This window comes from Ceratotherium simum, chromosome 13, assembly GCF_057802395.1.
Source record: "Ceratotherium simum simum isolate JZ-2026a chromosome 13, ASM5780239v1, whole genome shotgun sequence".
NCBI lineage: Eukaryota > Metazoa > Chordata > Mammalia > Perissodactyla > Rhinocerotidae > Ceratotherium > Ceratotherium simum.
In genome coordinates, this window is record NC_141912.1 from 42,914,812 (window position 1) to 42,931,666 (window position 16,855).

The window sequence follows — 16,855 nt, forward strand, 5'->3', positions numbered from 1 at the left end:
CTTGGACCTCGCTATGGGCAGGCGAGGGTCCCCTCCTTCCGCGCACCTCTGTCCTCCCGCGGCCCTTCCCCAGAGACACCCCGCTGCGGCGCCGCCTCCCCACCCGGCAGCTCCTTCCCGGCCAGTTCGCAGGCGCCAACGTATTCCTTCCCCTCCCTTCTTGCCGCGCCTCCCGCCTTCCCAGCCGCGCCGAACGCCCCGACACCCGGGAACGAGGCGGCGCCCCCGGCCGCTTCCCGGGGTGTGCGCGCCCCCCAGCTGCCCAGCGCCCTCGCCTCTCTCCGGGCGCTCTTACCCAAGTGCCTGGTCCCCTCCTCCGAGGCCTCTTGGGTGAAAATCCAGGGGGGATTGGTGGCGTAGAGGGAGGTGGCGGCGGGGGAGTTGTGCTTCTTGCCGAAGAGTTTGCTGAAGGTGCCCTGCACCGTCTGGCTCTTTTTCATGCTGCCGCCGGCCGCGCGGGCCCGGGGAAGGAGCTTCCCCGCGCGCCCTGCCCTGGCCCGGACTGCACTCGGCACCGGCTCCCCGGGGACTCTACCGGGCCATGCCCCGCGCCGGCCTCCCCGCCCGCGCACCGGGCGACAGGTGCTGCGGGCGCCGCCGGTCGCCTCGAAATGCGAGCTACCTGGACAGGTAAGAGGCTGCGGCGGAGCCCCGGCCCCGCCCCGCGGCCGCCACCGCAGCAGCCGCCCCGCCGCCCAACTCCCCGGGCCGCATTCCTGCCTGCCTCCTTCTACAACAGGCCATTGTCGGCACGGCGCGGTGGGCTGGGGGCCTCGCCCAGCCCACGCCCAGCCTGGAAGAGCCGCCCTCTCCCCCGCGTCCCCTCCTGGTCCTCCTCCTCCACCCCTCTCCTCCCTGGGGAAGGCAGGAGGCGGGCAAGGTCCCTACTTGCAAGGAGGTTCATGCCCAGGTCAATATGGGAACTTTGGAAACGACTCTTGTGCCCAAACACCGACCGGGGAAATGGCTGGCCAAGGGCAACACGTTGAAGGGGTCAAAAATGTGGGCCATGAGCCTTCAGTGGATATAAGGAAATGCCCCTGAGAATGACAAAGATGGAAAATATCCCCTTGACAAAGCTTCAAAGAGAAAGTAAGAGGACTAAAGCTTGGCATGTTTTTGTACATCAAATTATTTTTTTTTCCTGCGAAGTTGAGTGAATATAATTTTTATAATTTAATAAATTATACAATTTTTATAATATAATTTATAATTTAATATAATTTTTTAAAACTCGAGGTGGGTCGAGCCCACTTAATCTTCAGTTCACTCTCCAGGGAGATGAGCTGTGGACCTATAGGTGCTTCCAGTACCATCCTGGCTAAGCCAGCAGGTGGCTGTCCACGGAGGAAGGTCTCGTCAGATGAGGACCTGGGAGACTGTGAAAGAGGCTGAGAGTAGGGCCAAGGGGTGAGATTTTGATGTTTTCTGGGCAGCAGGAGCGGAAGGCTGGGGGTGGTGATCAAGCCACAGACAGTCGGTGTGTTTCCCATGAGCTCCTCCAGAACAGCGCCACGGCCCCATTTCCCCTTCTCTTTCTCCCAGACGTTGGAGCTGTACCGCTCTTTGTACCAAAGGCATTTCCCCCTCAACTTTTCATTTTGAAAAATTTGAAAGACTAGGAAAATGACCACCTGTATTCCTTTCTCCTGGATTCATCAATTGTTAGCATGTTGCCACATTTTGCTCTCTCTCTCTCCACACACACAGACACTTTTTCATTTTCGTTTTGCTGAAAGTTGTGGATATCATGGCACATCTCCCCACTCCCACCAATACTTCAGCATCCATTGCCTAAGAATAAGGACATCTTCCCATTCCTTTCAGTCAAGAAATTTAAACGTGGATATACTATTATCATCTAAAGTATACTCCATATTCAAAATTTCCCAATTATTCCCCAAAATGTCATTTTAGTTTTTAATTTTTTTCCAATCCATAGTCCAGTCAAGATTCACACATGGCATTTGCTTGTCAAATCCCTTTAATATCTTAATTTAGTACAGTCCCCTGCTCTTGTTTGTTTTTCATGACAGCGACACTTTTGAAAAGTCCCCTTTACTGTACAGCGTCAAGGGACAGAATGAATCGGGCTCCAGGGCGTGTGGCTGTGAGGTCATTGTTATCCCACCAGGAAGGGAGGGACTGAGGAACAGAAGAGGGGACAGGAGCGTCTTTAAAAACACTTGTGCCCCCAAATGTTTTTGGTTGGAGACACGCCTGTGGTCAACCCTGTCCCTTCCCACCCGCTACCATGGCACCCCTGGAACCAATTCCTGTTCACTCAAGGAGTAGTTGTGGAGCTCTCCTAATTGCTCAGTGCTGGGCCGAGGGTTTGGGGTACGTGGGGATGTAAGAGAATTACAGAAGTCTCGTTTCTACCATAGAGGATCTTGGGGTCTCATCAGGGAGATAAGGTTTTCATGAGTCAAGGTGGCAGACCATGATGGCTAAGTCCAGAACAGAGATTGCTGTCACTAATACATACAGCAGGAATTCAGTGGAGAGGAGGTGGGTGTGGGCTGGAGAAGTCCAGGAAGGCTTCTAGGAAGAGGTGAGACTTGAGCCAGCCCATGAAGGGTGACAGGATGTTAATAGAGAAGGGAAGGAGCCCATGCTAGGGCATGAGCACATACCCATACCAGCCATCCCTCCACCCTCCTATCTCCATATCATGGTACCTCCCTCTGTCCACACAGCAAGGGCACAAGGGAACTCCAGATGCTCCATCATGCCCTGGCCATCATCAGAACCCACCCAAGTGTTCTAGACACTCAGGCACTAGCTAGGGGCTTCTTTCTCGCATACTTCTGAGGTATGAGGTCCCCCCCACCTTGGGTAGCTCCTGCGCTCACCCAGAACCAGCCCCAGCAGAGCTACCATTGAGTGTCTCCATTCACATGCAACTTCCACTACATAACTAATATTCTTGAGAACCGCTATGTGCCCAGCTCTGGATGTTGAAGGATCCAGAGAAATGGAAGACAGGGTTCCTGAGTTCAAGTTACTTTTGTCTATTTGGGGAGACAGAGAGAGACACATGGAGAGATGAAGAGTGGGGAGGTAAATGATGAGGAGGAGACAGTGGGATGGAGATTCAGAGAAGGAGCAATCGGGTGGGCTGAAGGATCTGGGGAGGGCATGCAGGAGGTGCGGAGGCCTCTGCAGGGGCTCAGGAGAGTGGAGCTGGGAATTGAGGGGTTGGAGGGAGGCCACAGCAAGGCTGGCCAGGGTATGACGGGCTTAAAAAGGCCGGGTGGTAAGATCGGAAAAAACCCAAATTGTCCACCTGGAGATGGCTGGTTAAGTAAATTATAGCACATCCACACAATGGAATAATACTGCAACTCGAAAAATGAATGAGTCAGTCGACTGTCCAGGTATCTCCAAGATAAACTGATAAACTGTTGACAAAACGGTGTGTGTAGTGTCCTACCATTTGGGGCAGGATAGGTATGATCTTATTTGCTTGTACTGGCACAGAGGGCCTTTGGAAAGATACATAAGAAACTAATAAAAGTGGTTCCTGGAGGTGGTGGTTGGGGGAACTGGGCACATTGGGGGATAGAAGTGGGAGGAAGAATTGTCACTGAAGCCTTTCCATATTTTAAAATCTTCATGGGCCGGCCCCGTGGCTTAGCGGTTAAGTGCGCACGCTCCGCTGCTGGCGGCCCGGGTTCGGACCCCGGGCGCGCACTGACGCACCGCTTGTCCGGCCATGCTGAGGCCGCGTCCCACATACAGCAACTAGAAGGATGTGCAACTATGACATACAACTATCTACTGGGGCTTTGGGGGAAAAAATAAATAAATAAAATTAAAAAAAAATAAAATCTTCAAACCATGTAAATGTATTTGCTATTTAAAAATTAAAGAAAAAAGGACTATGCAGGAGAGTTTGGTCTATAAATGTGGTCTATGAACCAGCAGCATCTGTGTCACCTGGGATCTTACTAGAAATGTAGAATCTTTGGCCCCATCCCAGACATTGGGCAACCTCTCTGGGCCTCAGTTTGTTCGTCTGTAAAACAGGCTATTAATTGAAGGTCGTTATGAGATTCAATGAGGTGATGGATTAAGGTGCCCAGCAAAATGTTTGCGTTTTAACAAGATCCCCAGGTGATTCAGGAGGATGTGAAGGTTTGAGAAGCTGTGGCCTGGAGTCGGTGGCTGCCAGGAGCAGGCACTGTGACTGAGCAAGCCAGGGTGACTGGTGACAACTGTGTATTAAGGATGTTCACCTAGCAACTGGATGAAGGACGGATGGGAAGGAGAAAGTGTAGGCTCAGGGGCTAAGGGAAGTGGCTTAATTGGTCAGTTAATTGGTTAATCAGTTGGTGAATTGATACAAGGTGGAGAGGACGGGGGCAGGACTTGCATGCTGGTGGCAGAAACAAAGAGCAAAGTTGTTAGTTTGTGTGACATTTCTTAGGAAGAAAGGAAGAGCTTGGAAAACAGCTTGCATATAAGGGAAGTAAAAAAAATACTCGGAGCCACTTTTCTCATCAGTGGCATGGGAGTAGTAATAGTACCCCCTCATAGGGTTGTTAGGAAGGTTAAAAGGATAATAGATGTGAAGTGCCCAGCACAGGGCCTGCACACAAGGGGCACTCCTTAAGTGTGTGTTCATTTCCCCGTCCTGGTCCCATGCCTTTGGGGTTAGTTTTGGTTAGGGACAGAGGAAAGGGGGAACCAGGGTGACCCATGAACACCAGCTTGAGGCTGCAGAGTCTGGATATCCATATCAGGGCTCTCCCTGCCCTGATGCCCCCCATTTCACCCATTTCATTCTCATGTTGGGGGTGGTCTGGGTTGGGGGAAGGCCTGGGCTCAGCAGCGAGCAGTCCCCCCCACTCCAGTTTCACCCTGTCAGCTTTTGAGGCGGAGTTTCCTGAGGCAGCATTGGGGCCTAATACTCTGTCCTGTGGCTGCTCGGTCCCCACTCCATCTAATAACAACACCTCACACCTGTTCCCCCAGTAAAAGAAACAGCCAAATAATAGGCTCCCCTCGAAACAGCCAAAAGTCCAATCCTGTAATTAAATCTTGGCTAGGCAATTAGGAACCTCCAGGAGCCAACTCTACTGGCCAGTCCAGGAATCGGGGGGGGGGAATTGGGGCCAGGAAGTTGCAGTCTCCCCAGAGGCCCAGTCAGGCCTTTGTCAAGTGTGTGGTCTTTCTTCCGACAAAGCCAAGTGCTCGTGGCTGGGAGAGTGCACTCTGAGTCGGGGAAGGGCGGGGTGAGAAGTCCTGAGAGTCCCCTGCGCCCCCACCCCAGGTCTCTGCAGCTAGCTCTCCAGGGGCAGAGGTCAGAACTCTCGTCATCCAGACTCCCAGATGATGCTGAGCTGCAGATCACCTTGTCCAGCCTCTTGTTCCAGGCCGGAGACACCTTATGCCAGACCAGCTCCTGAAACTGTTTCCATGGCCCTGCAGGGGAGGGTGGGATTCCATCCCCCCTACCTCAGCGTTCCTCTGAGCTGGGCGGGTGCCAGGAGATGTGGTCAGGCTAAGAGGAAGTGTGGCTAGTGTGGACTCCTACACCCCAAGAGGGAGCTCAGAGAAAAGCATTACCTGGTGCCTGAGGATGTGAGCCTCCAAGGTCCAGCCCTGGGTGGGGAGTGGTGTGTTTGGGGGTGCTGGGGAGAGACTCATTTCCCTCTGTCACCACGGACTCTGTTGATGGGACCTTGACCTAGTGGTCATTCGCCCATTCGCCTTGCTGGCGAATCAGTTTGAATCCTGACTCTGCTGCTAGCAAGGGTGTGACCTTGGCCGAGTTACCACCTCTGTGAGCCTTAGTTTGTTCATCTGTAAATCAGGGGCTATTAATGTGAGGTTGTTGAGATTCAGGGAGACAGTGGGTTAAGGTACCCGGCAGAGAGTCTGACTCATGGTTGGCGTTTCGGTACCTGCCCGCTCCCGCCCCCTTTCCCCGACTTTGGGTGTGAAGATGCTAAACAGGTAACAGCAGACAGAACTGAGGCCCTGAGAGGCTGCAAGAAAGCAGGGCCAATTCAACAAAGAACCTCAAGACGGAAAATTCCACCCGGGCCCTGGAGACAAGGTGGGGCAGGTGCCTACAGGGTCACCTCAAAGGCCAGGCAAAAACATCCCGCTGTAAAACACATCCCACAATCTGAAACGATGCTGTGTCTGTGTGTGTTAAAGGGAAAAAAACATTGTTAAGTACAAAAAGCAAAAAACAAAGTCTTACGTAGATTGTGACTATAAATATATAGAGTGGATTTGTGAATGGCCAGGGACTGGAAGGGACCACTGGAGACGGTTCAACTGGAATGCCAGGACTACATCTGGGGGTTTTTACTTTTTAGTAATGTGCTTTGTTGGTATATCATTTGTTTTAACTTAGAACTCTATAAATAATAAAGAACATAATTTAACATGGAATGCATTTTCTTTTTTTAAACAGCACCAGAGGGGGTGCCTGGAGCTGTGGATTCTAATGCCACTTGCGCCACTAACCTCAGGTGAGACTGTGGAGCCTTCCTGAGCCTCAGTCTCTCCATCTGTAAAATGGGTTAGTGGGATCCAATACTCAGGTGTGGTTTCACATCTGGTTAAAATGCTCGTTGGCTGGCAGAGCAGAGGCAGAACAGGGAATGAGGCTGTCTGGCTCCTCCTGTGTGATGATGCTGCTTCTGGCTCTGAGGAGAGAGAGGTGAGACATAGGATACAATAAACCCCTCCTGGGCACAACTGCCTGCCCTGCACCAGGCCCTGGGCTCGGGCTGTGGGAGGGTCTAACATTCAAGACCAGTCCTTACCCTCTGGGAATCAGCACAGCCCCACACACTTCTCCCATGCTCTGGAGACCAACCCTTGAACTGGGACTTCAAGCCCTGGGTGCATTCCTGTGTGATCCCTCCTGGATCGGCTTCTCTCTCTCTCTCCCTGAGACCTGGAAGGAACAGCAGTCACATCTGCCATTCACTGAGCATCTCTCCTGTGTCAGGCAAGGGGCCAAGTGTGTTACACGCATTAACCCACTACCGTCCAGTCAGCCCCGCAAGGGAGGGGGCATATACCCATTTTATGGCTGGAGAAAAGAAGACTTCAAATGATGTTTACTCATACTCTATGACCAATCAACTCTGCTCTTAGGAATGTGCCCCAAAGAAACGTTCACCCAGGTCCACAGGGGGACATGGATGTGATGTCACTGCGGTGTTGGTAGGGGTGGGGAGTTGGAAGCACCTGGTCCATCCCTGGGGGAGTAGAGATATAAAATGTGGTGGATCCACTCCATGGACTATACAGCAATTGGAAGCAAGGAACTAGATGCTTGTAGAGTAACACAGATGGATCTTAACAGCAGGAAGCCATCAAAGTAAACAACAGAATGAGATCCAAAACACACAACGCCACTTACAGAAATGAAAACTACCTGCACACAAAACAACAATATATATATTTTGCAAGAACAGACATGAACAAGAAGATACTCATTAAGCACATTAGAATGGTTGCCTCTGGCTGGGGTGGGTGGCGAATGTGGTTGGAGACCAGAGATAAAGGGGGAAAATTAATACAACAAGAGAGGAGGCCTTCATGGACCAGTGATGATAATGCACCATGAAGTGAGGTGTATGAATAACTCAGCCTTCTGCACTTGAGGTTCAACAAAGGAAAAACAAGTAAGGACCAGAGAGGTTAAGTAATTTGTCCAAATCACACAGCACATAAGGAGGGGTGGAGAGAATATCCAAATAACCAGGCCTACTCAGAGCAAGGTGGCAACAGGACACTTAAAACCATTCGCCTGCACCTCAACAGTGGAGAGGGCAGGAGGGGCGGAGGCCGTGTGCATGGCAAGCTGTGTGTGGGAGGTTGGTGGATCTTCCTGTGCTCCAAGCTAGCCCTGAGTCTCACTAGCTCTCCTCATCCTTCCCAAACACCCACTGAGTGCCGTGGGGTACAGATAACAGTCCTCACCTTATTGATGATGAATAAAGTGAGGTCAGGCCTGGAGTGTGGCAGAGAAGTCAGAGAAAGGGGGTGCTTCCCGGAGACAGGACTGAATCTGTGGTCTGGAGTTTAGAAATAATAATAACAATATAACTCATAGCACCTACCATGCGGCAGGCCCGGCTCTAAACTCACGCAATCCTCACAACAAGCCTTCCAGGTAAATTCTATTATCATCCTCACTTTACGGATTAGGAATTCAGGCACAGAGAGGTTACGGAACTTGTGCAAGTCACACAGCTGAGAAGAAGCAGAGCTGGGACTTGAACCCAGGCAGAGTGGGTCCAGAGGCCATGATCTTAACCACTCTGTGATTTATAAATGAAAGAAGTCAGATGTGGCTTCACCGGCCCAGCCTTCTTAAAGGAGATCCCCCCAGCCACTGCCCCCTCTTGAGGTTCCCACAGTGAGGGTGGCACAGCCTGGGCTGCGGACACTCCTGGCAGGGCCCAGTCCTATGATCGGTCAGGGAGTCCCTGCCTGAAGGTCTCAGGATGTGATTCAATTCCCTCGTCTTCAAATGTCCAAGATGGAGGGACCCAACACCCTCACTGTACATATAAGGAAACTGAAGCCCAGAGGGAGGATGGCACTTGTGCCAGGTCACCCAGGCTCCCGGCACCCAGCCTAGCACCTCACCCCCTTTGGCTGAGACAAAACGTAATGTGTGCTAAGTCATGGCACCTTGCTCCCCCAAACCTCCCACCAGCCTCCTGGGCCCCCTCCTGTCGGCTCCTTCAGGGTTTGGGCTGGGAGCCAGGCCACTTTCCCCAAAGCCAGAGATGCCAGCCACTGCATCCTGAAGGCCATGTTCCCACCTTCCCTCCCTCTCCGGAGCAAGATATCATCGCCCCAGAGCCTTGGAGATCCCTGATCAGAGGCTCCAGCAGGGCAAGTCCTGATGCTGCGCTTCTTCCTCCGCCCTCCTCCCTGCCCACCTCCCCTCCTGGTCCCTCCCAGCCTCTCGGAAATTAGGGGTCATTGCCATCAAGGTATGAGATCTGAGCATGAGCACAAGTCATCAACACTCCAATTCCCAATCTGTCTGTGGGCCCCATAGTCCACCCCATAACCAACAGTCAGTGCTGACACAGCGCCAGGAAGGAAACAAGTCCTGGGCCCAGCCCAAGCCAGTGTGGTGGAGGGCAGGAAGTCACCAGCTTGCTCCATTTCCCTCCCCATGGTCCACCCCCCTTCCTCCCTCACTGACTCCAGGGAAAAGCCCAGGTCACTCCTACAGGTGGGATTTCTGACACATTCCTGAGAGGTGACACATTCCTGAGGTCTGGTGTTGGGGAGATGGGACTCCAGGGAGGTGGGAGGGGTCTGGTTTTTGAAGATGGGGACAGGACAGCCCATTCAGCCACCTACCTACCAATGCAGTTACCCACCCACACATGATATAGTTAGTATTTATTGAGCACTTACCTTCTGCAGGCACCGTCCTGAGTGCTTTGCCCAACCCTATTAGGTAGGGACCTTTAGTCCACCTGTTTTACAGATGAGCAAACAAAAGTACAGAGAGGTCAATTACTTGCCCAAACTCACACAGCTAATAAAATGGTAGAGCCAGGATTCAAGCTCAAGGAGTCTGACTCCTGAGCCTGCAATCTCAACCACCCACCATCTATCCACCTATTCACCCACGGCTACCCCAACCCAGCCACCTGTCTACCCACCTATCCATCCATCCCTTCATCTCCTAACCCCCTGTTTGAAGTGGTCCAGGAGAGGGAACAGCATATGCAGAGGGTCAGAGGGGAGAGAGCAGGACATGTTTAAGAAATTAGCTACTGCATAGAGTGAGGGAAAAGATAGCAAGAGATGAGGCAAAAAAGGTGAATAGGGCTCAAATCAGGAAGGTCCACCCATCCACCATCTATCCAACTACCCACACTCATCCATCTGCCCATCCACTCTCTCACTCCTCTGTCTGTTCGTCCACCCATCCATGTGTCCATCCATGCATCCATCCATCCATCTGTACGTACGTACATACGTACATACATCCTCTCTGTAATTTGGAAGGCAGATACAGAGAGAGAGAGAGAAGGAGAGAGAGGGGATGGAGAGTTAGCCAGGTACATTTCCTCCCTGCCAGTGATTTCTCATGACAAGTTGGGGACCTGGGGTAGCTTTAGGACTTCTGGAGGCACCTGAATAACTAGGATGATTTCCTCCTCTCTCCACTCACCCCACTACCCACGGGTCCCGGGAGATTGTGGGAAGAGGGAATTGCAGAGTAGGTCAGTGTCAAGGTTAAAAGACCCTTCCAGGCCTTGAAACTTCAGCCCCAGCCCTGACCCTGTGTCTCCTTAGAAAGACAGAAGGAATTGTGTCGTCGAAGAGGTGTCACAATGCTCCCACCCGCGCAGGTTCTCCCCACCTTAGCAGTCTCAGTACCTCCCAAGAGACCCTGGGAGCCCCTGACCACCAGAAGTTCCATCTTACCACCAAGGAAGGCTCTGGTCAAGGATGTCCCAGGTGGGATGACATCACAGGGCTGGATCAGGGCAGCTCAAGGTCACAAGAAGTTTGATTGGCAGGAAGGAGTATCAGGGCCCCAGCCTGGCCCACCTGTGTGGCTGGGAGCTGGGGGCATTTTAGAAAAAGCTTAGGCGCCAGTGCCACTGCCCAACTCATTCCCCACTGTGGAGCCACCGCTGTCTCCCGGGGCAGGGGGGCAGGAAGTGGGCTACCATTCAGCTCTTCGCGTTCCTCTGCCCCTTTGCTTTTCCAGGACGGTTCCTGGAGTGTTGGTTGGCATTATCCCATCTCCTAGGCACACTTGTGACAAGTGATAATGATAGCTGAAGTTTACTGAGTGCTCCAGAGGTCGAGGCGCTTTATGTCGAGTATCTCCTTAAATCCTCGGGGTAACCTAGGAGATAGAGCCTCTTGTTATCCCCGCTTCACAGGTGGGAAAACTGAGGGACAGAGTGTTAGGAATTACTGAAAGGTCAGGCGCCCAGTGGCTGGTGGAGCTGGAATCTGAACTCCAGGCTGCCGTGCTACACAGCTTCAAGGGGAAGCTGAGGGCCCCCCTGGCCTCCCCATCCCCTCACTTCAGAGCCCCTCTGCCCCCACCACCGGCAAACGTGCTCTCATCAAGATTCAGATGAGTGCGTTCAAAACCTAAGAGGAACTGCTGGACGAGGCTGGTCGTAATTACTGTTTGCATGGTGCTCTCACAGTCCCCACTACCCGTCGCCCCCCACAACAAGCTGGTGAGCTAGAGAGCCTTATTATCCCCATTTTGCAGATGAGGCAACTGAAGCTCAAAGAGGTTCAGCGACTTGCCCGAGGTTGCCTGACCTGTAAGGGCAGAGTCAGGCCCTGAACTCAGACCTTCCAATGCCAAAGCCCTGGCACATTCCACAGCACCAGGTGCCTGGGGAGGCTCAACCAGTTGCCTCACCCAATGGCCTTTGCATTTCACCAGGGCACCAGGCCTTCCACCAAAGAGGGAGGTGCCAATGGTGGAATGTCAGGCCTGGGCTGGGCTAGCGGCTGGGATGTGCCGGTGGGCTGGGGTATCTGAGAGGACAGTATCTCCTCAGAAGGCCTGGATGATGTCATGTGTGAGGGCTTCTTGCCCTACTCAGAAAGCCCCACTCTTGAGTCACGTTGTCCCCATTCTAAACCCTGGTATAAGGGACAAACACATCCATGTGCGTATCTACAAGACCTGGGGGGATCTGCCTGCAGGGGGGTAGTCACGAGGGAGAGTCTGATTCAGGTTCCTTCTTTTGGCTCTAACTCGAAACCCATGTGAAAAGAGGGTAGTGGGAGTCGGAAGGAAGGGAGGGGGCTGGTGGGACCCTGTACATGCCCTTTAAGCTTCATTGCTCCCTATGGAATGGGAAGATTGCGAGGCTTAAGCGAGGGCTGAGGAAGCAGGCAGGGGAGATGGGGGTCTTCCTCAAACCTCTAAACCAGGCTCCTCAACCTTGGCACTAATGACATCACATGCGGATAATTCTTTTTTGTGGGGCTGGCCTGTGCCCTGTAGGATGTTTAGCAGCATCCCTGGCCTCCACCCACTAGATGCCAGTAGCACCCCCCAGGTATATATCTCCAGGCATTGCCAAATGTGCCCTGGGGGAAAATACAGGTTGTGAACCACTTCTCACACACATATACACACATAGACACAAATACACATCCCTCCTCCCGCCCACCAACATACACAGAGTACACTTGACAAGGAGGACCTGAGGGGAGGAGATGGTTAAATGAAACCAGATGTTAACCTGGAAAGTATGCAGCCAGGCCCCACCCTCCCTCCAGAGCTGGTGGTGCTGGGCCCTGGGGAGGGGTTGGGGTGTTCTCATCCCTCTGAGGTTAGTCACCTTGGAGCCTGGCTGGGCCCCTGGAAGGGGCAGGGCAAGGCTGGAGCTCTGGGCTTCCTCCTCCTCCTCGCCCCGTGTCTTCTCTTCCTCCTTTCTCTCTTCCTCCTCCTCCTCCTGGAACTGTCCTTCTGCCCCAGTTTCTGTGAGGGCCTCGTCCCTGGAGGTGCTGGGTGCCCTGGGTTCCCCCACTAGGGCTCTGAGAGTTGCAGCAGCTGATGGGGAGAGCCAGGGCCTGGGCTGGGGCAGAGAGCCGGGGGAATGTTCAAATCCTGGTTCCCACTCACTAGTCATGAGTCGGGAGACATCTGCAAGGTTCTTACACACCATGTCACTAACTGTGTGAACTTAGACAGATGCTCAGATGGCTCTGAGCCTCAGTTTCCACATTTGAAAAATGGGAGTAACATCTCAACTGGCCCTTAGGAGCTTTTGCAGAGCTGAGTGGCCAGGGCCTGGCATTTGGTAGATGCTCAATTCTGTTAGCAAAGAGGGTCACCCTTGCCTTTGTGGGGGCCTCTGGTCAGACCCCCCCAACTATTGGGAAAGCACCTGCCTCTGTCACCCCTGACACCAGCCCCCCGAGCCCAAGGTGCGGGTTCCAGGTGGCCAGGACTGAAGGGTGGGCTGGGAAGCAGGGGTGGGTGGGGGTTGGGGCCTCTGCAGGTCTCTCATCTCCATGGCCACAGGCCTTCTGCGGTGTCAGGAGGACCAGAACCCACATCCTCAGAACCATGCTTAACATGTAGAAGCCCGAGCCACTTCTGTGGCCCAAGACAGGGAAAATTCTGCAGGGCCAGGCTGTCAGCCTCAACACAGAGGATAAAGAGACTGTCATGGACTCTATAGCAGTGGTTCTCACTGCGTTCAGGAGGCATCAGCAATGCTGAGAGACACTTTTGGCTGTCGCAATTGGGAAGGGCGTGCTACTGGCATCCAGTAGACGGAGGCCAGGCTGCGGCTAAACATCCTGCAATGCACAGAACAGCCCCCACCACAAGGAATTATCGGCACGTAATCTCAGTGGTGCCCAGAGTGAGGAGCCTGCTCTACAGGGCTTCATATTTGTGTTCATATTTGTGATGTCTTTGTTACTTGCACACCCAGTGCCTGGCATACAAGAGGAATAGTTCTGAATGAATGAATGAAGCCACTAATGTCATATCCTTGGCTCTGCTAAGAGATGGTAATTCACAGAATAAACCTCGTGCTTCCCAGTACGTCGTCCTGTCCGTGCAGGGTCCAAGAACCCAGAACCCAAACCCAGCATTCAAAACCCCACATTGTTCCTGCCAAGCTGGGGAATCTGGCTGCCTCACCCTCCAGCAAGCCTAGGGCTGTGGAGGGCAGCCTTGGCTGCTCACCTGCTGCCCAGCACACCTGGCAGGAGCTCTGCAAGTTGAGGGAATGAGGGCAGAAATGCATTGGCAGGCCCTGCTCCCACAGTACAGTGGCACAGGATGCATCACGAGATATAGGGTGTGGACCTTGGGGTCAGCCAGGCCTGGGTTCAAATCCCAGCCTGGCTCCTTACCAGCCATGTGAACCTAACCATGTGAGTAACCTCCTTACTTCAGTTTTCTCAGCTATAAATGAGGCTAGTAATAATACCTTCCTTAAAGGGCTAATGTGAAGATTAGAAGAGATAATTCATATTTAAGAGTTTGGAGCCGTGGTCATAAGTGGCGGTGAAAAACCATCACTGATTACCACCATCCTAGTTCATTTCCCATGATTGCCCCTCTGCCAGTAATCCTGCGTCCCAGGGCTGAGCCTGGAAGAGTCTGGGAAGGCTGCTGAGCACTCCTTCATGCTCTCTCCAGCTTGGCTCTGTGCCAGCACTGGGCTAAGCCTCAGGGACACAGAGGTGAATCGGATGAAGTTCTGACCACTGTGAGCGGTTTATAGGCTGTCAGAACATTAGCAGGAGCCCAGAAGGACCAGGATTTGCGATTAGGATGAGGGAAGCACAGCATCTACGGCACCAAACGTAAGGAAGCACTCACGGCACCCTCACACGACTCTAAGAGTGAGCACCTCCTCAAAATTGCCTCACGCTAGTCCCAGCCCAGCAAAGGACCACATCCCAGGAGGAGGGGCTGAAGGCACAGAGGAGGGTGAGATGGGGATAGGGGCTGTAGCATCAAAGCCTTCCTGGAGGAGGTGTCAAGAGAGTTGCCAGCTTGGAAGGATAGGAAGAATTTTGAAATGCAAAGCTGAGGGCACATATATTCCTGGGTAAGAACCAATAGGAGCAAAGACTGCCTTGGAGGAAAGCCCCGGGCAAGTTTGAATTGGACAAATAGTTTATAAATTAAATTCGGAGGAGTGTACATTATGACTTGAGTACGGGGGATTTCTGTTGTAAGATGGCAAGTGCTAAGCTTGCAGTAACTCTGCAGCTAGGAGTCCCCTCCCAGTTCCCCGGGGGCTGGAGGGCTGCAAGGCTGGGCAGAGAGGAAATGGATTCCCCCGACAGTTGTAGCCTGAGGGGGGTGGGGGCAGGACAGAGCCAGCCTGTACACAGGCATCTCATCCTTCCTGTTGTACTGTCATGGCTATAAGGGTCCCAAATAAAAGGGGCATCTGGTACCTGTGAGATGGTGTGGGGGTCAAAGGTGAACAAGACAATCAGGTCACAGAACAGTCAAGAAGGGTAGTGACAGAGGAGTACATAAATGTCAATACAATGTGATAAATGTGGCAGTAGGGGGCTCCCGGGGGGAGACCTCAGTAGCTGACCACAAGTGATGGTGGTGGAGAGCAGGCATTGTTGGGTAGGAGACACGCTCTGGAACAATGAGAGATGTTCTAAAATAGAACGGGCTGGCTGGTTGGAAGGGGAGCTAGCCCTGACTAGAATCCAGTTCAGTTGAACCAATATTATTGAGTGCTCACTAAATGCTTTGGTCTGGAGTAAAACAAGGAATAGGATTTCGGAAGCCGTAATGTCAAGGGTAAGGGTGAGAGAGCCCTGCCGTGAAGGAGCCGAAAGGGGAAGAGAGACGTGCCCTGATGGCCGGGAGGGAGGGCGTGGGTAGGCTGGGGAAACTGCCTGAGGAAAAGCCTGGAAGGATGGTGTGAACAGGGAGTAATAGGCAGACTGTATGGCTAGAGCACAGGGTGGGGGAGCCCCATCCTGAGAGGTCTTCCTTCCAGGCTAGGGGCCTTGGGCTTTATTTTCTAGGCAATAGAGAGCAAAAGATGCTTTGAGGAGGAGAGCCATAGGATCCGGCCCTTAATACAGAAGATTAATTCCGTGTAATTGTGAGGCACAGGGTGAAAAGGCAAGAGATTGGGAGGCAGGCAGACACGGTAGAAAGCCAGAGTGAGCCTGCAGGAGGGGCAGGATGGAGGCCTGACAGAGCAGTGGCAGAGGGCAGAGAAAGCAGGGCCAGATGAGAGCGACATGGAGGATGATGATGGACAGACTGGATGGGGGGGGAGGGGCGGGGCAGGGGTAGAGGATGACCCCCAGATTCCAAGCCTCTGAGCTGGCAGATCCTCTGAGAAGCAGGCTGAGGTCTGCATTAACGGGGGTCAGGTCAGGAGACCTTGAAGGCTCTCCTTTGCCTAGAGGTCTCTCCTTTCTCTCCCTCCTGCACTTGGTCCTAGCAGCCAAAGTCCCACTATCTGATGCCCCAGCTCTTCCTTTCTTTCCTTCCTCCCAGGACTCACAGAAACCCTCAGTATCCAGCCGTGGGCCAAAGACACAATCAAGCAAAAAGATGATGGCTCCATGCCCTGCCCTGTCCCGGTCGTGGAAGCAGGACCGTGAGCAGACTCTGGCGTCGGCCTATGTGCCAGTGGTAGTGGACCCCAGGGGGCAGAACCCAGACAAGCTCAGGTTCAACTTCTACACCTCCCAGTACTGCAACTCCCTGAACCCCTTCTACACCTTGCAGAAGCCCACCTGTGGCTACCTGTACCGCCGGGATACTGACCACACCCGCAAGCGCTTTGACGTGCGTCCTGCCAACCTGGTCTTGTGGCGCACCTAGGCCTGTGCCAGTCAGAAGCCCCCGCCTGCACCCTCACACCCAGGATCCCAGGTCCCGGAGGGGAAGGGCCGCTCACTCCAGGAGGAGCGGACTGTGCCTGGGCTCAGACAGCTGTGCCACGCCCTCTGTCAACAATGGTAAAGGGAGGTCTCTCTTCTCAGCAGCAATTAAAGTTTGTCCTTCCTTTCCCTGGGCATCTGAATGGGTGGCTGTAGGTGGGTAAACTGAGGCCATGGGGTGTTGTACAGAAAGGTTATTTCCAGAGGTGCCTGAAGACTTGGAATGACTTGAATCTCAGTCCGCTCTCCCCAAGAGTAACCCCACCCACCCTCCAGAGCCTGAGTCCCAAACAAAGCCCATACTGGTCACACCATCCCCAAGGTCCAGGCTGGCAACCCCTCCAAAGACAAGAAAGAGATACATCAGCTGACCACGTCCCTGCTCTGTTCCGAGGTCCTCTCTCCTGGGGTTGGAACAGCCACTGGAGAAGGGGAAGTAATGCAGGCATAGTCCAGT

At 53.2% G+C, this 16,855-nt stretch overlaps 2 protein-coding genes across 2 annotated transcripts in view; one reads left to right on the plus strand and one right to left on the minus strand.

Annotated features, from left to right (window-relative positions):
- Nucleotides 1–681, minus strand: part of C13H6orf132 (chromosome 13 C6orf132 homolog) — a 33,692-nt gene extending 33,011 nt beyond the window's left edge. Inside the window, exon 1 of the mRNA XM_087438590.1 lies at nt 296–681. Coding sequence (XP_087294716.1) covers nt 296–440 — 145 coding nt within the window. The 5' untranslated portion in view covers nt 441–681. The remainder of the gene's footprint in view (nt 1–295) is intronic.
- On the plus strand, nt 542–16,339 carry CIMIP3 (ciliary microtubule inner protein 3). The gene is made up of 3 exons (XM_087437826.1): nt 542–630; nt 10,491–10,587; nt 16,010–16,339. The coding sequence occupies exons 1-3, from the start codon at nt 542–544 to the stop codon at nt 16,337–16,339; spliced, it is 516 nt and encodes a 171-aa protein (XP_087293952.1).
- Nucleotides 16,340–16,855: the final 516 nt, after the last annotated feature.

Excerpts from the sequence above, each read along its gene's own strand:
- CIMIP3 (XM_087437826.1), top strand. The coding sequence starts at position 542 with ATGCCCCGCGCCGGCCTCCCCGCCCGCGCACCGGGCGACAGGTGCTGC. Across the intron at positions 631-10,490 it reads AATGCGAGCTACCTGGACAG|GGCTGGATCAGGGCAGCTCA; the intron begins GTAAGAGGCTGC and ends ATGACATCACAG. Across the intron at positions 10,588-16,009 it reads TGTGTGGCTGGGAGCTGGGG|GACTCACAGAAACCCTCAGT; the intron begins GCATTTTAGAAA and ends CCTTCCTCCCAG.